General features: G+C 40.5%; 2 protein-coding genes across 4 annotated transcripts in view; one reads left to right on the top strand and one right to left on the bottom strand.

The window, feature by feature from the left end:
• Positions 1 to 1,892: 1,892 nt before the first annotated feature.
• Positions 1,893 to 7,902, bottom strand: blvrb (biliverdin reductase B). Its single transcript, XM_012872495.3, has 5 exons — positions 7,654 to 7,902; positions 5,462 to 5,623; positions 2,633 to 2,722; positions 2,300 to 2,431; positions 1,893 to 2,183 (listed from the first exon to the last, which is right to left on the bottom strand). Exons 1-5 carry the CDS (start codon positions 7,736 to 7,738, stop codon positions 2,029 to 2,031), a joined length of 624 nt encoding a protein of 207 aa, XP_012727949.2. The 5' UTR covers positions 7,739 to 7,902; the 3' UTR covers positions 1,893 to 2,028.
• A 2,328-nt stretch (positions 7,903 to 10,230) lies between these two features.
• Positions 10,231 to 21,608, top strand: part of LOC105933065 (spectrin beta chain, non-erythrocytic 4) — a 129,324-nt gene continuing 117,946 nt past the window's right edge. The window contains exon 1 of one of the 3 annotated variants that reach the window (XM_036149869.1): positions 10,231 to 10,948. The gene's annotated coding sequence lies outside the window, so the exon portion shown is untranslated. The remainder of the gene's footprint in view (positions 10,949 to 21,608) is intronic. The other 2 variants (XM_036149866.1, XM_036149867.1) reach the window with 2 other exon arrangements.

Here is a 21,608-nt window from a genome sequence, read left to right as displayed (position 1 = left end):
GAGTCAATTTCCCACAATACAACTTCCTATTAACGCTTTTAAAATAAAGGCATGTACCAATCCTTCGCAATGAATGGTTAAAAGGCCGCTGTTGTGATTGCCCATTTAAAAAAAAAAATTATAACTTATGGAGGGACACACCCCTCCATAAAAAAATTATGGCGGCGGGGGGGGGCATTATAATCATTTGTTTCAATGATTAAACTTTGTTCACCAACTGATTTCTATCTGTATATTTATCACTTTTGTGGCTATCTTGCCCACATGTGCCTTTTTTAATTACTATTTCCACCAGTTTTTCTGAGATCTAATCATCATGTGATGATAAGATTGTAATTTAAAAAAAGAAAAAAACTGATCGCAAGAGTTTGAATCCAGTGTGTCATCCACAAAACAATGAGTTTTCCCAACTTTCAAATAGCTAAACAGCTTGGGTTACAGTTCGAGAATTTAAAGGTGGTTGTCTTAATTATTCCATAAACTTAATGCAATGCAGCAGTGTGTCTTGCATGGTCTCTCACTTTGGGTCAGTAGGCGAGAAAATCACATTGTTGACTGGACAAATTGTCTGGGAGACGGCCACACTGCAAAAAGGAAACTAGAATTAAGTTAAATTTTCTTGAAATCAGTGTATTTTACCTTGATTTAGAGCAGGTAAATAAGACTCTTTGCCAATGGAATAAAATTATTGCACTTAAAATAAGAGCAATTTACCTCCATCTTATTTCAAGTGCAGGATGTCAAATTATCTTATTTTAGGGGTAAAAAATACTAATTCAATTGGCAAATGATCTTATTTAGCTCCTCGAATTAAATGAAAAATATACTAATTTCAAGAAATTTTCACTTGAGTTCCCTTTTTGCAGTGCACCAACTCCGCCCACAAGGAGGGGAAGCCACAAAAGGTCACTGCTAAAGAAGTGCTGCATCCAAGCATGTTCTGTAGAAAGCTGAGTGAAGGGAAAAGTGTTGCAGGAGAAGATGCACCAGCAACATCCATTCAAGAATCTTTACAAGGAGTGAATTGAGGCTGGAGTCAGTGTGTCAAGAGCCACTACACTGCAAAAAGGGAACTAAAAGTATGTAAAATCTTCTTGAAATTAGTGTATTTTTCCTTCATTTGAGCAGGTAAATAAGACTATTTGCCAATGGGATAAGATTTTTGAACTTAAAATAGGAACAATTCATTTCCATCACCTTATTTCAAGAGCAGGATAGCTAATTATCTTATTTTAGGGGTAAAAATACTAATTTCATTGGCAAATAGTCCTATTTAGGTGCTCAAATTAATGAAAAATATACTAATTTCAAGAAGATTTTACTTACTTTTAATTCCCTTTATGCAGTGTACGCACAAATGAGCCCTACACATGGGCTACAAGCATCTTACCCGGGCTCAGGGGGAAAACAACCGGACCGTTTGCATTTTCATTTTGGAGATTAAGGCCCGAGTCTGGAGAAAAACTGGAGAGGAACGGAATCCGTGTTGCCTGAAGTCCAGAGCGAAGCTTCCAGTGACGGTCTGGGGCACCAAGTCATCTGCTGGTTCTGGTCTATTTTTTATTTCTCCAGTACTTTTTTTTTTAACCACTCCACACTGGATATGGAACAATTCAAGCCATTAAAAATCCCAAAATATGGTATTCATGCACATTAATGGTAAACTTTGGATTAGAGCCATATAGTCATTGTAAATGATGCAAGGTAGAAAGGAAGACCTTTTTATTATCACCAGCTGTAAACTGGAGCCAGATCAGGAGAAACTGTAAAAAAGCAACACATTGAAAAGTTTGACAAGATTAAATTCACGGAGATCTATAAAAGAAGCACGGCAAACGATCATCTCAAATCTACAAATGTCTTGCATGTTAAAGAAAAAGAATTCAAGCAGGTTTTGCTTATTCACCCAAAAAGGTTTAATTCGTTTGAATAGACACTCAGACTTCCCTCAATTTGTACTGATGTTTTCTTCTCTGTTTAGTTTTAGTAGAAATGGAAAAAAAACGGAAGCATCTGAGGTTGATCGGACTATTTGTACTCTCCACACACTCCCACTGTCTTTCCGTCCCACTCTGATGTGGACAGACACTTGACAAAGAAATGTCCCAGGTCGTGCTTGGAGATGGCTCGTCCTTTAAGCATATTTTCTGTCACCGTGTAGCGCTCCGTCAGAGGAAGGTCGCCTGCACAGAGGAAAACCCAATTAAGATATTGTAATGTAAAGAAAATGCAAAAACGTTGAAAAATCGGAGTAATTTTCATCTGCTTTGTGTGTTTTTTTTGTTTTTTTTCTGCTGACCAGCGATGTGAGGAGGCATAACGGCCACGTAGTCGAGCCCGGACGTTTTCAGCACCGTGTACATCCGGTCGTGATCCTCGGTCACTGGGACCAGGCGAGGCGGCACTTTGGAGCGGTCCCACAGAAGGAAAGCTGGGAGGGAAATGCACGGTTTGAGATGATCAACGTATAAAAGCAGCGCGTTTTAATGTTTGCATTTCTGCCAAATAAACTGAATCTTTATGCATTTGTGTCTGTATCTAGTTTTCATTATTGTGAGGGAAAAGTTCTCTCACTGCTTCACCAGTAAAAAGCAACCAAAGAACAGTCTCTTTACATCCCGTGTGGTAATACCTGACATGCAGCCGATCACTTTGCGGATCCCTCGTGCCTTCATGGCCTCCACGATGTTTTTGGTGCCTTCGGACATCATGGTGGTTGGGCCTGATGAGCAGAAATCAGATCAGTTTACAAATGCTGCAAAAGAACACATTAATCAAGTATATTTCCACTAGCTGACCTAAGGAGAGAGGGTGTATTTGTTTTAGGACATACCGTGTTTTTTGGACAATAAGGTGCACTTAAAATCCTTAAATGTTCACAAATTGATGGTGCATCTTTTTATATACGATCGCCGTTGTGCTTACTGACTGACTTTATGTGGTAAAATGAGCTCGAAAAGCTGTTAAAATGTGCAAGTATGACTTTGATTAGCAACGAAGCCGCTCCACTCAATGGATATTAGGAGCATTACAGTCACTGAGCTATATTATACACTGGAGTGCTAATCACCGTCTGTTTGAACGAGTCGCTTTGAAGCCACCAGCCGCCATATTGGTACTCCCTATTTCCCCCCAGTAACTAGGGAATATGTGCGCTACAGCATCGAATAACGAGGATTTTCTCATGTTCAGGGGGGGCTTAAAACTTTTAAAATGTCAAATGCCATATATTTTTATGTTATGTTCTAAAACTATCAAGTACTGAAAAAGTAATGTGCTGAAATATTTTGCATTTTATTCATTTAAATATATGTTTAACATTTATAAATAACAATGTACAAAAACATATATTTACATATGTGTATACATATATATACATATACACACACTTGATATATATATATTTAATATGAATAACATGTAAAATATTTCAGCACCTAATTTCCTAGTAGTTGATAGTGTTAGTACATCCACTGACTGTAGAATTACCTGTGAAACGTATCTTCACACAGCCAGAAAACTGCTTGTTGTTGCAACCAAATCCTATGGGATTCTGTGAGAGTAGGGAGTAGCAAGATGGCGGCCAGTGACTTCAGTTTTTCGGCAAAATCAGCACTCCAGTGTATTATATAGCTCAGTGATTACGGTACACTGTGTCACTACCTGATAGGACCCCTGAGCTGTCTACCAGACTGCCTGAGTAATGTAGAAACTAGAAGTGCATTCATATAAAGCAGCCCGCGCCCGAAGTACGCGCTAGCAACAATAAACCAAGTGAGTTAATTCAATATAAAAGTTTATTTTAGCCTTATGTTAGAAACAGGGCAGTGTAGTCCAGCTACTCTGTCCTCCTGACAGAGACTGATTACTCTCTCTCTCTCAGGAGAGGGCTGTGTACGGGGAGGGTATTTTAACCCCTAAAATAAGATAATTAGATGTATTGAAATAAGATGGAGATGAATTTTTCCTTGGAAAAATCTTATTCCATTGGCAAATAGTTTTATTTACCTGCTCAAATCAAGAAAAAATACTCATTTCAGGAAAAAATTACCTTTAGATCCCTTTATTGCAGTGCGGAGTGATATTACTCACGGTAAGAATATTTAATGCGCCTTATAATCCAATGTGCCTTATTGTCCGAAATATACAGTAGTAAAACTGAGTAAATCTAACATAAAATGTACTAAAACAGATTCTATGCAGATTGTTTTCCAAAAACGAACAGATATAAGCTCTGTTACTCAACAACTTCACATCTTTCTTTATGGCCTTAACACAGCATTTCTCAATCAGGTAGGAGTTTGGATTTGACTGGAAATTTCCAACTCTTTGGTTCTTTTTCAGCCATCCTGTATATTTACAGCTGTTTAGGATACTTGTCCTGTTTGGGCCAAGTTTCAGCTGTTGGACAGATGTCCTCACATTAGACACTCTATAAAACATTAGTATCGAGTTAACCCAAAGACCGCATGGTGTCCAGGTTCTGTGGCTCCAAAGTCCATATTATCAGCCCACTACTATCTAGTCTGGCACTTCATATAAACAAACCCCAGTCTGTTAGTCTCTTTTTCTTCTAATTGTGGAAGACATAAACACTTGATGTGGTGCAGGTGCTTGCGTTGTGGAGGCGGGGGTTCAGGTGGGTGTAAATATTTTCCACCTGAGAATTGTAATTTTCTTTCTGTAAAATTACCATCAAATCACAGATAAATTAGTTGGTTGGTTTTGGAGAGCGAGTTAGGACCCAGCACCCGAGGGAGTGGCCTGCTTGATTGTAATTAAACAAACACGGAGATATAGAGGCATTAGAAGACCAAATACTACGTCTGAAAAGAGGCCATGTCCTCCACAACGTCTCACACTGACGCAATATTGTCAGTTACGTTTACCAAAATGACAAATTTAACCTCTAGTGACCAACTTGCAGTGTTACGCCCTTAAAAACGCCTTCCTGTGCAGAAAGTAAAGGATTGATGCGTCAGAGACAGAACTCGATGCAGGAAAGAATTGCACAATGTGAAGGAAAACTGCAAGCTGACCAGTTTCTGGAGGGGGGTTAAAAACTGAGGAATGAGTTTCAGCACGAAATATTGAAGCTGAAGTCATAAAATCAAAAAGCAAAATTGCTAATCACGTCAATTACATGAAACGGGTTCTTTCGCTGGCTTACAAAATCTTGTACTCTGCTTTGCCTTTAAAAAAAAACATTCATCATCTCGAAGCTTTCTGCATTTTTTTAGTAATTCCCACAAAAAAATAACATCAAAACAAGTGACGTAATCTTTGCAAGAATGACATTTTAATGCATCAAAGAACCAAATGTCTAAATAATCCAAAATAATTTGAATTATCAAAATAATTCAGGAGGGTCTGTTGGTGCCAAAAGTCTCAAAGTCTTTAAAGTGAAATGTTTCTCCACACTGTACTTTCATTTTTGAAAGAAGAATGTAAGATTTCTTACTGAGATCGCTCCTGGTCCCCAGGATGATGATCACGCCGTCCTGGCCTTCCATAGTCTTCTTCACGTCGTCTTTATTCAGGACGTCCCCCACCACCACTCTGGACGCCTTGTGGTCGGCAGGCAGCTTGGAGGCGTCCCGCACCAGCACGGTCACATTGTACCCTGCACGAAAGACACAAAGGAAGGGAGGAGCTTAAACCAGAATCTGTCGTCACTGACCTTAAAACAAAACCTCGAGACCAAGGCACACAGCAGACAGGTCAGGGATGACGTTTAAAGCAGAATTAGGTTCTAAAACAATATCCCAACTTTTAAAGACCTCATGAGGCACTGTTTAATCCATCGTCTGGAAAAGGAAGATGGCAACTGTAAACCTACCGAGACTTCATGGTCCACCTAAATGGACAGGCATTAGTCAGAGAAGTAGTCAAGAGGCCCGAGGTTACTCTGGAGGAGCTGCAGAGATCCACAACTTAGGCAAGAGAAATCTGTTGACAAATGTTAGTCAGGGACTCAACAAACTCCCCTTTAATGGTGAAGTGGCTGATAGAGGTTGTAAGAAGTCATGGAGGTGGCAGCATCATGATGTGGAGATGCTTTTCTTCAGCAGGGACAGGAAAGCTGGTCAGATAATACAGAATACAGATAAAAGTAGATAGAGGATGAAAAGCCGGGGTAGAGAGTCGCCGTCAAGCAGAACAAACCCAGTAGACCTACAGCCACAATACTCTAGATTAAATATCCATGTGTTGGACTGGCCTAGTTAAAGTCCAGACCAAAATCCATTTGTGTGTCTACAGCAAGGCTTGAACAATGCGTTCTACGGCTTCCAAAGAGAAATGGGGAAAGATTTCCAGCTCTATGTGTAACGTTTTACCTTGACCCAACTTGAAGTTGTGTGAAATGGACCTGCGTAAACTGAATTTTTTTTTATCAGTAACATCCCAGGAATCCCGCCCTCAGTCTGCAGGCAAGATAGACAACAGCTTTTCTTCTGTCGCCCCACTATGACTCAGCAAAAAGGCTGGCTTGTAACGGCTAACAGGACTCAGCAGATTTTATTGGTGAGCCTGGACGAAATGAAAATGGTGCTAAATGGCTCCGTTCACATGACACGTTTGTGATTTTACAGCGTCCTGTAAAACACTCGTAGACCTCAGGACGCAAACGGGTTGGGAAAAAAAGCAACATATGTGGAACCTCGTTGGTACATGGAGAACAAGATCAAATACGTATTTTCAGTTCCTACCTTTTCAAGTTTGTTAAATTTACAATATAAACGAAACAGAAGGAGAGCCAATTTATGACATATTCTGATGCAAACAATACACGAATAAGAGCTTAAGCTATCAACAATGATCAGATCAGTGTCTGAACTTTAATTAATGCATCGTGTCAGATTACATTTGCGAGAAATCCAAAACATTGTTGTTAGCATAAAACTGTCATTAAAGAATTAGCTTTTTTTTCTTAGTTCATTTTGATTGTTGTACTTCTCTAATGTAAGACAATTAAAAATTTACACTGTGGTTTCTGAAGCAACAGCTATTTCAGGGGGAATCACTAAAGGTAGAAATGTTGGGAACTACACAAAAATATCCTGCAAAAAGTAGATAGATAGATTATTTAAAAGTTTTAGCCCCTTTAAAACTATTTAAGGGGAGGTAAACAAAAAAAGGCTAAATTCAAAATAATTTTGTGTTTTGTCTTTTCTTAATGAAGCAACATTTTCATATGCGAGGTAAAGAAATAAAGATGCAAACACTAAAAAGTCGTTTTGTGTCAAAACTTATCTGAAAGGTGAACTTTGAACGTCATTAAAACGTTTTTACGTGCGTCTTTCAGAAAACTTTAGACACAGAAATGTTCAGCCTTTAAATAATCGAACTGCTTATTGACTGTTTAAAAAAAAAATAGAATTCAAATTGTGCTGTAGAGGAATGGAATGAGGCATTACGACATCGCACCAGTGCAGTTACCATTTCTTTTGATTTTTACGCACTTTAAAAAGAGTAAGCACTTTCCCACCTTAAAGCACAAAACAAACAAAGCAGCGTTTTATTTGAACGCAGCTTTGACTCGCCGAGGCAGAAAAAAGTCCCCTAAGTGGAGAAAGAGAATTAACGAACTCTTAGCAGCCTGTTAAAGAAACACCTGAACGCCACAGCATCACGCGTCATCCCTGCGCTCACCTGCGGCCACCGCCAGCGGCAGCGTCGCCAGTCCCGTCATTCCCGTGGCTCCAAATATCGCGACGTTCTTTATGGACTCCGACATGGTTTGACCTAAGCGAGATCCACGCAGCAGCAGCAGCAGCAGTGTGTCCTCAGCGGTGTGACCGGAGCGCAGCAGGTTTTAATGTCAATGTAACAGCGGACACATGACGGAACGCCTTTTATTAAGTCCTACAGTGCAGCTTCCGCAGCACAGACTCCTCCCACCGGCAGATTTAAAGGAACCCCGCTGTTATTACACCGACATGATCGTTAAACCTTTCCCCGGTGCAACTTTCCGTCTATTGGGCAGGAGGCGGAGGCGGATCCGCTCCTGGACAGGTCACTAGTCCATCAGGGGTTCGTGGAGACACACGGGGCAATTTGGAGAGAAACTGAGTTAAAACCCAAGGAGAATAAACAGTCTGATTTGTTTATTCCATAATCATTCTATTCAATCCAGAAATACTGTATTAGTCTTGAAGGATGTAGATCCTGATGGCTGCAGGCAGGAAGGATCTCCTGTAGAGGTCTGTCTTACAGCGGCGCCAGGAGCCCCTGACTGAAGACACGGTTCTTCTAATGAAGAATCCTTCTTGGCATCTCCAGAGGTTCTGGAAGAACCCGCCTTCTTTATCAGCTTGTTGTGCTCCTTCAGATCAGTCGCTTTGATGGTGCAACCCCAATAGATGATGGCAGAGGAGACAGCATTCCCTACGACAGACTTGTAGACGATATGCAGCATCTTGATGCAAACCCTGAAGGACCTAAGCTTCCTCAGAAAATCCGCTCTGCCCCATCCTCCTTCTTACGGATCCTTTTCATTCACACACGCATTCAGTGCCGCTACGACCACGCTGCATTCCTCTCCTTTCCAGGGCACACCTGCATCTCTCTAGACATTCCTCCATCTGTTCCTTGGTCTCACCACAGATCAAAACGTCATCTGCAAACATGATAGTCCGTGGAGGTTCCTGTCTAACCTCATCTTTTAACCTGTCCATCACCACAGCAAACAAGAAGGGAGTCAGAGCCGATCCTTGATGAAGTCTCGCTTCCACCTAGAATTCCTCTGTCGCACCTACAGCTCACCTCACCACCGTCGCTAGACTCCAGACTTCTTCATACAAAACCACAGCTCCTCGCTCTGCATCCTGTCATCTGCTTTCAAAAACACAAAACAACTTAACAGTATAATACAATTCAACTCAATTTTATTTATATAGCGCCATCTATATTTATATAGATGAAACATGTCATCATAAGGTTCTTTCCAAAGTCTGATTCCATCAGATCCTCCAGGTTGGTCAGAAAGTTTCCTCTCTAAGGAAACCCAGCAGGTTGCATCAAGTCTCTCCAAGCAGCATTCACTCCTCCTGAAAGAGCGTAGAGCCACAGTGGACAGTCGTCTGCATTGTTGATGACTTTGCAGCAATCCCTCATACTGAGCATGCATGAAGCGACAGTGGAGAGGAAAACTCCCCTTTAACAGGGAGGAGAACCTCCAGCAGAACCAGAACCAGGCTCAGTGTGGACGCTCATCTGCCTCGACCCACTGGGGCTTAGAGAAGACAGAGCAGAGACACAGAAAGCACAGAAGCTCACATTGATCCAGGAGTACTTTCTATGTTAGATGCTAATAGGGGATCATCTGCCTCCCCTGATGATGTCACAGCTAACAGAACACCAGACCAGGTGTGCCTACTATGAAGAGAAAAATGACAGAACAAAAAGCAAAAAGTTGAAGTTGAAATAACAACAAACAATGCAAATTGGAGAGCAGTAGGAGAACTCAGCAGAGAGACAGAAATACACCCTGATTTCCTACAGCAGCCTAAGCCTATAGCAGCATAACTACAGCGATAGCTCAGGGTAGCCACTCTAAGCTTATATATAATAGAATTTTCTTAAATTAATGAGCCAATTCTCAGGTATGCTGTTAGATTATAAATTATCTTGTTGTATCAAGATTAAGTGCCATTTAACCTGTGATAACGACCTATTTATCCCATTGTCTCATGTTCGTGTATAGGTTATCATAAAATAATGTTATCTAAAGTTAATGAGGAATTTCTCAGCTATCCCATTAAATATAAAACTTTCTCATTATTTCAATCATAATAAGCCATTTGTCATATATATATATATATATATATATATATATATATATATATATATATATATATATATATATATATATATTTATCAAATCAATTTGAGATAATGAGCTCTTTATTCGAACACGAGATAGTTGGTTGTTTATCTTGTCTTCATGGGAGAAGTTGGTTGTCTCAGTAGAAGACGACTTCCTTACGAGACTCGTTATTGCACATTAAAACCTAAGTTATCGAGATATATAAATTATCTCAAGACAAGGTTCTGTTAATCTCAATAAAAGATGATCTGAGGTTTGTCTTATCTCCAGTCAATGGGTCATGTACGTCATGATTCCTGAGGTCAGGTGCTATTTATCTCATTATAGCGGGTAGATAAAGAACATTTAACCAAGGTTTCAGAAAATTAATCTGTATTAATAAGGCTAGAATTGGCCTCTGTAATTCAGTATTTGATCTACAAGCGGACATCCAGCGCAGAAATGAACAAATGTGAAAGTCAGAAGACGCAATTCTGATTTTGCCAATTTTTTAAAAAAAAGTTAGGGTGGAATTGGACTTTCAAAAGCACACAGTTAGGAAACAGAAATCATATTTAAAAAAGCAACAACATTGTTTTCATTACTCAAGATTTCCCTTTTAGTTGCATTTTATGGTTTATTTATATACATGGAGGTTTTCATACGAAACGCGACCCCTAGCGGCTGCGCGTATAATTTTATTATAGGCAGTCTCTCTCTCTCTTTCTCTCTCTCTCTCTCTCTCCCTCCGCACTGATGCTGATTTTTCTCTCCAGCATCACCAGCAGAGAGGAGGAGGAGGAGGAAGAGGAGGAAGGAGAGGCTGTGTCAGGTGGAACCTGGGACCTCTATGGATATCATATCGCTCTCCACCGGCTCCTCCACCTCAGCACCGACTGCGCCTCCCCGCTGCGGCCCCTTTATCCCCACGCTCCACGCTCCCCGCTGGCCCCTGCTGCTCCTGCGGCTGTCCGGGTGAAGCGTCTCCTGCTGTAACGGCCACCAACCGAGGGAAGACCCTGCTGGAATAAAAGCGGAGCGCCAACCTCCCCCATTCATCCGCGCTCCGCTTATCGATCCGAACCGGCCGCATCTTGGAGGAGGACACATACGCGCACCGATCGGCGAGTGGACCTGAAGGTAAGGCCCGGAAAAATCATGGGAAGGTGAACGGCGGCTCTTTTTTTTTTTTTTACCGTGTCATTTTCTTACGTGACAGCAAGGACTCGAGGTGCGGGGATTTGTCTGCAGGGAAGCCGGCCTGCATTTGGGTGCAGGTTACCGCAGTGATCCGGCGAGGGGATGCGCTGTTTCACGTCTTCACCCACATGCGTTACGTGACGCACGCGTGGAGGCAACTCACATGTTGGCTGATTTGGTTCTTGATCGTCTCATTGGTGAAGAGAAACGGGGTTCAGAAGCAGAGTGTAGCGGCCTAGTTCGTGGACTTTGCATCTTTTTTTTTTTTTTTTTGGGAGGGAGGGGGCTTCTTTAAGGCCTTTGACTTTAACTTGCAGATCTGGTGCTCCAGAGCAGACAGCTGCAGAAATGCACAAGTTACAAAATCCAGGACAGCGCAGACGTTCTCACTGTGTTCCTTGATGTTGGTTTGATAGAAACTCTGATCTGTTCAAAGGAGAGATAAATCAAATCACTGTTTTGCAGCACATAGGCAATTCAGTTTATTTATACGGTGCTATTTACAACACATGTCAGCTTAAGGAACTTACCAAAGTCAAATATATCAAATCATCCAGACAGATTGGTTAAAAGGTTTTCTATCTGAGGAAACCCAGCAGGTTGCATCGAGTCATTAACTTGCAGAATTCACTCCTCCTGAAAGAGCCACAGTGGACAGTTGCTGTCATTGTGTCATTGACTTTGCAGCAATCCCTCATACTGAGCATGCATGTAGCGACAGTGGAGAGGAAAACTCCCCTTTAACAGGGAGGAATCTCCAAGGTCAGTGTGAGCGGCAATCTGATGCAACTGACTGTTCTTTTTTTAGAAAACAGAGCAGAGATACAAAAAAAAGTGTAGAAGCGTTCATCCATGAGTGCTTTCTGTGTGAGAAAAATAAAGAGTAATGGCCGTACTGGCTGCTTTAGTGGCTTCATCTAGAAAAGAAACTCTGAGCCAGTTTTCAGATCTATAGCAGGGGTTCTCAAACAGTCTGCGACCTCCATAATAAAAATATTTCAGCTGGTTGGGTGGTGGTGGGTTTTTTCTTTTACTTTTTGGAAATTAGTCATAAAATTGGGAGAATGAAGTAATAATTTTATGAGAACTCCAAAAACCACTGTCTTTCCCCTGTGTTAAAATGAGGCATGTTGAGCCTGGTGAAGTTATACTTCCGTATCGGTTTCACAAATAAGGAAATACTGAATCTTTTAAGCAAATCAGCATAAGCAGGATATTGAACTGATTGTGCAGACCACTGTGTTACTTTTTTTTTCTTGTATATGAAATTATTCTCATAATAAAAAAAAAAATATATATATATATATATATATATATATATATATATATATATATATATATATATATATATATATATATATATATAAAATTGCCATTGTTGCTTAAAGAAAAATTTAAAAGTGGGCACATAGGAATACATTTCAGCTGAACAAAAGAAACAACAAATTCTTTTGATTAATTTAACATATTTGTGAGGAAAAAAACCTGGGATATTTTCTGCTGTTGAATGGTCATAAATTTTGGATAAAGACATATACTTATACAGAAATTTGCTACATCAAAACAAGTATATCTCTCACATCGTGAAGTCAGGAATTTGGACCATCTCGCGGCCTCCCCGGGTGACTCTTGATGAAAGGATGAAAGAGAGCACATACAGTTAATCACAGTAAAATCTCAGCAAAAAAACTAAACCTACTACAGAGACAGGGTTAAATACTGAAAGACGGGGCCAAATATATCATCTATAGGACAACATAAAGTTGTTGACAGCAGCAGCTCAGCCGATGCTCCCCTACAAGACGGAGTCACAGCTAAACAGATCAGTGGTAGCTACTAGAGAACAAACAGAGCAGACAGGAAGTGAAAAGACAACAAATTTTACAACATTTGAGAACAATGGGAGAACTCAGCAGAGTGAGAGAAATAGACCCTGATGTCCTCCAGCAGCCTAAGCCTATAGCAGCATAACTATAGAGATAGCTCAGGGTAACATGAGCCACTCTAACCATAAGATTTGTCAAAAAGGAAAGTTTTAAGATTAGTCTTAAAAGTAGACGGGGTGTCTGCCTCACGGACCAAAACTGGGAGTTGGTTCCACAGGAGAGGAGCCTGATAGCTAAAGGATCTGCCTCCCATTCTACTTTTAGAGACTCTAGGAACCACCAGCAGACCTGCAGTCTGAGAGCGAAGTGCTCTGTTAGGAACACACGGGGTAATCAGAGCTCTGATATATGATGGAGTTTGATTATTAAGGGCTTTATATGTTAGAAGGAGAATTTTAAATTCTATTCATTTAACAGGAAGCCAATAAAGTATAATAAATATAACATGAATCTTTTTAGCCTAATTTTAAAATCTTTCATACTGAATCACCTTTAAATGTCTACCACTCACTCCCAGCCTCACCTCTCAGCCTCCTAGTCAGTCCTAAGTATTCATACCTTTGTCACATTTGTGTCAAACTCTTTCTAATTTCAGACAATGGTTTTAACAGAGTTTAGTGAGAGGTTCAAAGGTTGGGATATTCTTTTATAACCTAATCCTGCTATAAACTTGTCTACATCATTATCCACAGACAGTTCCTTGGTCTTCATGATGCAGATTGTTCTCTACATGTCCTACTGAGAACAAACAGATTTACTATGGATTGAATATATTTCCGTTTAGCGAAGACCTAAAGGCAGCCAAATTGGTATGTGTAGGTCTTTATTAATGGAATTAAATAAAAAAACGTATAACAGGCATGCAGAACAGGGCAGGGAAACAAACCATCAAGAGGAACAACCTCAAGACAATTTGGAAGAGCAACAGGAAGCATAATATCAAAAAACAGCTACAAGTAATGAAAACCAGGGAGTTTAAATACAGAGGGATGGGTGTAGAAAATCAAGGCAGAAACAGGTGAAGGCAATCAGGAGGAGATGAGGAACAGCTGAGATGAGGAATGTAATAAACAGGAGCTGTAGTGTAAAACACAAATTTATTTAAAAAATCTATCCAAACATGTACAAAGAATGAACAAAGACCCTGATGCACAAGTGTATGAACTCACATGGCAGCAACTAGAGAATATAACCAGGAAAAAACACAAACATAATAAAACTCAAAAAGTCAAACACCTAACAATAATAAGCGTAAGAAAATAACTAAAAAAATGTGACATACAAACCATAACAGCAAAGAATACAATCCAAATACAATCAAAACTCAAACAACTGGACATCGTGACAGTAGGAGTCTTTTATTTCTCCAGTCATTGGCTTTTTAAACATACTCTAGATATAAATGTGCTGATATAAAGTCACTCTCAAATTGCTGCATTTTATCTTCAATTTTTAGCTCTAGCTTATAATTAAATATATGTTTTTGATTGATCTCATTTTAACTTATCTTTGTGTCTTGTAAATATTCTGATGGTTGCTGCAACTACTAGTTGTTGCCAATGAATCGCCCCCTAAGGACCTAATTAAGTAAAGTCTGAAGACATACTTAGATTTTTTTTAATTAAAGAAAAGTATGACGAAATGTTCCTTTAACTTAACAATTTTAGCCATTTTGTGTGGTTGTGTCATATAAAATCACAACAAATGTGAAAAGATATAGAGACTTTTGGTTTTGGATTTGCCTCCAACATGATCCGCCCTTTACCGGAGATGTCGCTGAACTGTAAATAGTTTATTGCTAATTTAACTTTGAGCATAACAATGACAACACAGGCTGCACCACCATATATGGAGTGATGATGTATCGGATGGGACGGTAAAAAAGCTAAACCAGCCTTGCTCTGTGTGAAAAATAATCACTCTATAAACCTAATTACTGGCTGTGCCACTCATGGTAGTGTCAGCTGCCATCAAGCATCTTTGTGTGGGAATTTAAGACCTCTCTTCATTGCAGATGTTTTACTTTTAATTAAAGAGGGAACTTTTAACTGAAGGGTTTTCAAACATCTTCAGCCTGTTGATGGTCATGCAACAACATCTGAATCCGATTTAAGTTCAGGCTTTGACTAGGCCATTCCAAAACCTTAGATTCTGCTTTCTGATTGATGGTTCGGGTATTTTTCTTCAGGATTTCCTTGTAGCAAGAGGAATTAATGGTTCCACCTGTTACAGCTCGCTGCCTTGATCCCAAAGCAACAAAGTGGACCCAGACCATCAAACCAGCACCATGTGTGACTGTTGGTATGCAACCAACATACCAACAGTATGCTGAAATGCTGCGTTAGTTTTTCTCCGGATGTAATGTGACGCACACCTTCCATTGAGCTGCACTTTTGGCAAGTGGAAAACAGGTCTTAGTGGTATGTTTGGTCAGGAGTGGTGCTGCTGGGTTTTGGTGCCGTCTCTTTAAATCTAAAGGAGGTACTTCAGACCCCGCCCCTCCTCCAGGTCACAGAACATTCCACTCCACCCCGTTCGGCCATTTTTGTAGTATTCTGGAGTAGGGGTGGGCGATATATCGAGTATACTCGATGTATATCGAGCTTTCCTCGCCACGATATTGAAAATGGCTTTATCGCGACCATCGCATGCAAATTTTCACAGCAAGATTGAGCCGCTGTATTTAATTCACTGTGAGTTTAGTTTCTCCCACATTCTGTGAACGCATCATTCATTCCGCCTCCTTGCCGCCAGGTACTGCAGTGCGCTCTGGCGCAACACGCACACACAACAACGTACCCGTGCGATTACTTACGTTGACAAGATGGCGAGAATACGGCGGCCCAGAGAACCATGGCGACAACGGGCGTTTCAGGAAATGGTTTAGATTTCACAAGAAGGATGTCGAACAAAATGCGGTAATTTGCAAAACATGGCGTAACATCATTGCCACAAAAGGTAGCAGTAGCACAAATTTGTTCCACCTAAAAAGTCATCCAGTGCAACTCTTGTAAACTCCGTGTGTAGACCCCCCCCCCCCCCCCAAACACGAAGGAAACTTCAATTAAACCAGCCGTAAAACTGTTGAAACTGGCGTCTTCTTTTGCTAAATCCTATATGACGGAAAAAAACGTTTATTTAAAATTTCCCAGCACCTAAAGAGCAACGGAAATATTTTTGAGATGCTCTGAATATGTAGCTGCAACTGGTCAGTTGATTTTAGAGTCACAATACAAGATTTTGTTTTTGGGATTGTCACATTTTTATGATACAGATTTATATGTCTTAAGCACAAAAGAGCACTTTTTATTTCAGGTTTCTTGTGTGTCAGATTTTTCCTTAGTGTTCCTTTTGGCCGCTGGGAGGTTCTGTTTTTAAGGTCCAGTGTTGATCACGAAAGAGCTTTAATGTGTCATTATTGTAATTTGTGAAAAGCTTCTGTGTGCAGCTGTGGTTAAAAAATGGCTAAAATATAACATTTTAAATTAATTTATATTTTGCAATAAACTTTTCAAACAAAAAAAATTGACACATTAATATGAGATATGCCAATGCAACTTTAGGCACTATTTGGCTAAAAACATTTGTTTTTCAAGGTTATTTGAACATATCGTGATATATATCGTGTATCGAGATATAGCCCAAAGATATTGTGGTATTAGATTTTCTTCATATCGCCCACCCCTATTCTGGAGGACGGTGTACTTATCCTCTTGTAGCGTAGGCCTCCTTCAGCTTGGACTACAAAATCACAGCAGATACTGTGGCAGATTTGCAAAATTGCTTAGCTTAAAGTCCATGATCTTGTTTAGCAGCTCCTTAGAAAATTTGGTGATGTTGTCCTTTTAAAAAAATGTAATAGAGAAAAGTGAATTAAAAATATGACCCAAACAGAACATAAAGATATCTACGCAGCTCCTAAATTCATCTATTCTGGACTCCTAGGGACACCAAGTGCACAACAAAACTACACGTCCCCTTTAAATTACTTTGGTTTAGGGCATTATGTGTTACTTTCTGACACTTTTTAGCCTACTTCATGTTGTCAGATGGAGTTCTACTTCAGTAATTAATTTCTCGATGCTACATATCTGGCAGTATTTAGGCCTTGGGTTCCGCTCCAACAATATTTAGTCAATCATCTTTAAAATTAATATTTTTTTAATATTAGAAAACATTTAAGTGTGTGGGAAAAAAAGCAAAACACAGAAGAAATCTGGATAAATACTTTTTCACAGCCCTGCATGTGTATAGGGTCGTCCACATATCAGACACATCAGGAAAGATTTTTGTTCTTTCTTTTTCTTGATGCTGATCCGGATTCTCAGTCGGTGCTCTGTGAGGTTGTGGAAGACGAGGCGCCTGCTTGATTCAAACTTTGCGGTCTCTCCTGGTCAGAACCGGGCCTGGGCTGCTGCTCTTGCTTGGAGATGTTTGGTGTTTGTTTGTTTTTTTCACCCAGCTGAGGTGGAGTGAGAGAAAGTGACTCAGTGCAGTGTGTAAAATGCGTCTCAAGTGACGTCAAAGTAAAAGGATCCTCTGCTTGTTCGTGCCGGAGAGACACAGACAGAAAGCTGCTCGCTTTCTAAGAGAGACGATGGATGATTCTTTGGGTTTGGATCAGGAGAAGAATTTGAAAATAAGTTTCATTTTTCTCATCCACAATGCTGCGTCATTATGTCTTCTCATATTGATGTGTAAAGCAAAGGATATTTGTTGCAGGCTTCTACCCTGCAGCTAAATTTGAACTTTATGGTTATCAATACGTTGTTTACATCCCTGCTGTTACTGGCGTTTTTTTTTTTATTTCTTGTAAAAAGTCTGTTCATATTGTTTTATACACAAATATATATTCACATTTTGTAATTTTTTTAAGGTTTCCTTCTCAGTTGCAACTTTCTTTTGTGCTATTTTTAATAACAGTACAAACTATGTTGTTTTAGTGTAGATCTAACCTTAGGTACGGTCTGTTATTTTTATTTCTTATGTTTGTTTTTTTTACCTTTGTGTGAATCTGTGTGCTTCCATTTGTCCCTCATTTTGCTTCTGTTAATGCCTGAATTTCTCCACTGAGGAACAATAAAGGAGATTTCTATTCTATAATATTTTATTTTTATTGGTAAATGCAGGTGACGTCTGAAAAGTTTCAGACAAACTAAGTTCACCCCAAAAGCAGCAGATGGGAAGAAAATAAATACAACCCTAACATTTTTATCATGGAGAAAAGAAAAACGCTAAGAAATACATTGATTTGAAAAAGTTTTCATACCCGCTGAAACTTTGTGCATCTTGTCACGTCTCAACCACAACCTCCAATCTATTCTGTAGGGATTTTACATCTGCAACTCTTTCGCTGTGCCTCCATCAGCTTTTTGCCCATCCGTCCTTGTAAAATCCTCCATATTGGATGAAGAAAAAAAAAAGTTTAGGTCTGGACTTTGACTAGACCGTTCACATGTGAATATGGTTTCATCCTAACCATTCAGTTGTGCTTTTAGCTGCTTGTTTAATACTGTGCTCCTCCAGGAAGCCATAACCACTCCAGCATCTCGTTCACCGAGGAGAAAAAGCCTTCCCACAGCATGATGCTGCTACCACCATGTTTCACTATGGTAATGGTGTTTTCATGGTGATGTGCCGTGGTAGTTTTCACCACACAAAAGAGCATAATTTGGGTTTCTTTTGACCAGAGCACATTCCTCCATGTTTTCGCTGGATCCTCTACATGGCTTGTAGGAAACTGCAAACTTCTGGCCCGTTTTTATCCATCCTGATTTGTGGTGCACACAACCAAAGCGGACCAACTGACGGGGTCCCCAGACCAGAGCTAACATGGTCTTCCTGGCTGCTTCCTGGATTAAAGCGCTCTTCGGCCGGCCCATGAGTTTAGCAGGACAGCCGTGTTCTGGTACGTCTGCACTTTGTCCTTCCTCTCTCCATGTTCAGATGATGAATTGGACAGAGACGTTGATTTATGACCCAACCCTGCTTTAAACTTCTCCACCGCTTTCTCCTTGATCTGTCTGCGGTGTTCCTCGATCTTCTTTGTTCTCTAACGTTCTCGGCCGTCGCAGATCAGAAGGATTTACACTGAGAATAAATTATATCCAGGTGAACTTCATGTACTGATTAAGGGACTTCTGAAGGCGGTTGGTTTGAACTCAGGTTCGGGGCAGCCATTAATGTGAAAGGGGACAATGTAAGCGCTACACTTTTGATATTTTTATTTTGAAGAAAGGCGTGAAAACCAGGTATTATTTCCCGTTCACTGCACAATTCATGCGCCGCTTTGATTTATCTCCACTCCTCCTGGGTCTGCTTCCTGCCACCTTTAGATGCGCCTCTGCTAAAACGGTCCTTCCCTCCAGAATTTCACGACGAACGGAGGATTTAGATGTGTGCGTAGACGAGAAAACAGCAGAAAGTCTGTAGGAATCATCGCGTCGAACCAGAACCTGCACAGTACTAGCACTATGACAAGCGTGCAGCTCTCGCTGAACTGTAAGTCCTGACGCCAGCAACCCTCCTGCCAACCTTGGTGTTAAATGTCGTTGTCTTGTAGAGATGTTTAAATCTTAAACTCACTTATAAACCAAACTCTGCTTATTTTAGCTGAGGCTTATGTGGATAATTTAGAAGAAGAAATCTTCATCCAACGAATCTTGTCTTCTGCATGTAACCCATTCCTCACAGTGAGCACTCTGGGGCCAGGGGTCTTGCTCAGGGACCCATAGTGGTAGCATGCGGGAATCCAACCGGGTGCTTGCAACCTTCTCGGGGCTCAAGCACGCTCAAGCTCAACTCCCCACTAATCTAGAAGTCTTCTGCGTCGATTTACAGCAACAGAAAATGCCCGATTTTAACAATCAAGACTGAATCACTCCTGCAAACAAACTGTGTGATGTGTTTGCAGGCGCACAATCAAAATTTTCCAATGTGATTTTGCAATGATGTGTGATTTTGCAGTCATTCGTTTTTGATTGAACGGGCGAAGTTGCAACGCCCAACCTGGGAAAACGTAAAAAGTCTGCGCAGAGGTAATCCAGGTCGATCAGAAAGACGGAGGACACGTATCGACTTAAACTCGTCTGCAGGACGGTTTAGGTTGGGGAGACTGACGAGGACAATGGGGTCCGCTCTCTATTAAACCTTAAAGGCATAAATCAGCCGGTGGTGACTGATTAAAACTGACAGCTGTCGCTCTTTCTCCATTCTGTTCTTCCTGCCGACGCGTCCCTCTCTTTTTCTTCTCTTTATTTAATCTACTTTTCTCATGTTAGCTTCTTTTTTCTTTTTTTTTTTTAAACTCTGCAACCGTATTCTCCTCTAAATGTCGCTCCCTTTTTTTGTCCCACCCTCCCTTCAAGTATTTCATCTCAGCTGACTAGGTCTGCGTCGCTCCTGCAGCGTATCTCTAAATTTAACCTCCAAATAAAAACTGATGGTCAAAGCCGTCATCGTCACTGAGGAGCTATTCCTGGATGACTGCTGCCGTCGAATGGCCTGAAGTCCATCTCACATCTGAGCGGTTTGTCATGAAACAGGAGAGGCACTTAATCGATGCGCCACATCTCACAGAACCTCGCAGAAGTTTTCACCCCTCTTTAAATTTGTCATGTTTTGTCACACAGCAACCTCACGCTTCAATATATTTTAATAGTATTTTAGACACTAGAGAGACATAAAGTAATGCATCATTGTGACGTGGATTTAAATGTTTTTTTTTTTTAATAAAGATCTGAAAAGTGTGGCAGCAAATATAGTCAGTTCATCGCAGTCGATCCTTTGTTGAACCTTTTCTCAGTGCAGTTAAAGCTTTAGGTCTTTCAGGTTGTGGCTCTACCAGCTTTACACCTTAAAGAGACTGAAATCATCTGTGAACAGACATTTTAAGTCAGGGTCAAATAGGTTTAGGGTTGGACTTTGACTGGGCCATTCTGTCTTGTGTGAACCTTTCCTCACCCCGCTGGTGCAAAACATCCCCTCAGCATTCTGCTGCCACCACCACAGTGTCTCTTTTCCTCCACTCAGCATTTTATATGTTTTACAAACTGCAAACAGGTTTTTTCTTCTGGCTTTCTTCTTCCCACAAATACCAGATTTGTGCACTGCGCAACTGTCAGGAGATTGCTCCTTCGCTGCAAAAAGGGAACTCAAAGTGAGTCAAATTTTCTTGAAATTAGTGTATTTTTCCTTGATGTGAGCAGGTTAATAAGACTATTTGCCAATGGAATACGATTTTTGCACTTAAAATAGGAACAATTCATCTCCATCATCTTATTTCAAGTGCAGGATATCTAATAATCCTTTTTTAGGGGTAAAACAACTCATCCCAATGGCAAATAGTCTTATTTAGCTGTTCAAATCAAGGAAAAATACAGTAATTTCAAGAAAATTGTATTTACTTTTATTTCCTTTTTGCAGTGTCTGGAGCTGTTGATCTATTTTCCGCCACTTTAGGTGGACGTCCATATCTTGGTAGGTCTGCAGTTGGTCCATCCTCTTTCCGTGTTAACTTAAATTGGCTCTTTGACTCAGCCTACTGTATGACCGGCGTCCCCTGCTGCCTTCTCTGGGCCCTGTGGAGCTGCTGGAGGAGACTGGGAGGGACCAAAGGGCTGATGTCCGTCTTCTATAAGCCATCTCAGTCTCGTTTGCACAGTTATGACCAGTGTCACCGTATTATCACTGCTGCGATCATAATTGGAGCCTCA

The sequence above is a fragment of the Fundulus heteroclitus genome, chromosome 18 (assembly GCF_011125445.2).
Source record: "Fundulus heteroclitus isolate FHET01 chromosome 18, MU-UCD_Fhet_4.1, whole genome shotgun sequence".
Classification (NCBI taxonomy): Eukaryota; Metazoa; Chordata; class Actinopteri; order Cyprinodontiformes; family Fundulidae; genus Fundulus; species Fundulus heteroclitus.
This window is presented reverse-complemented; position numbering and strand designations above follow the sequence as displayed.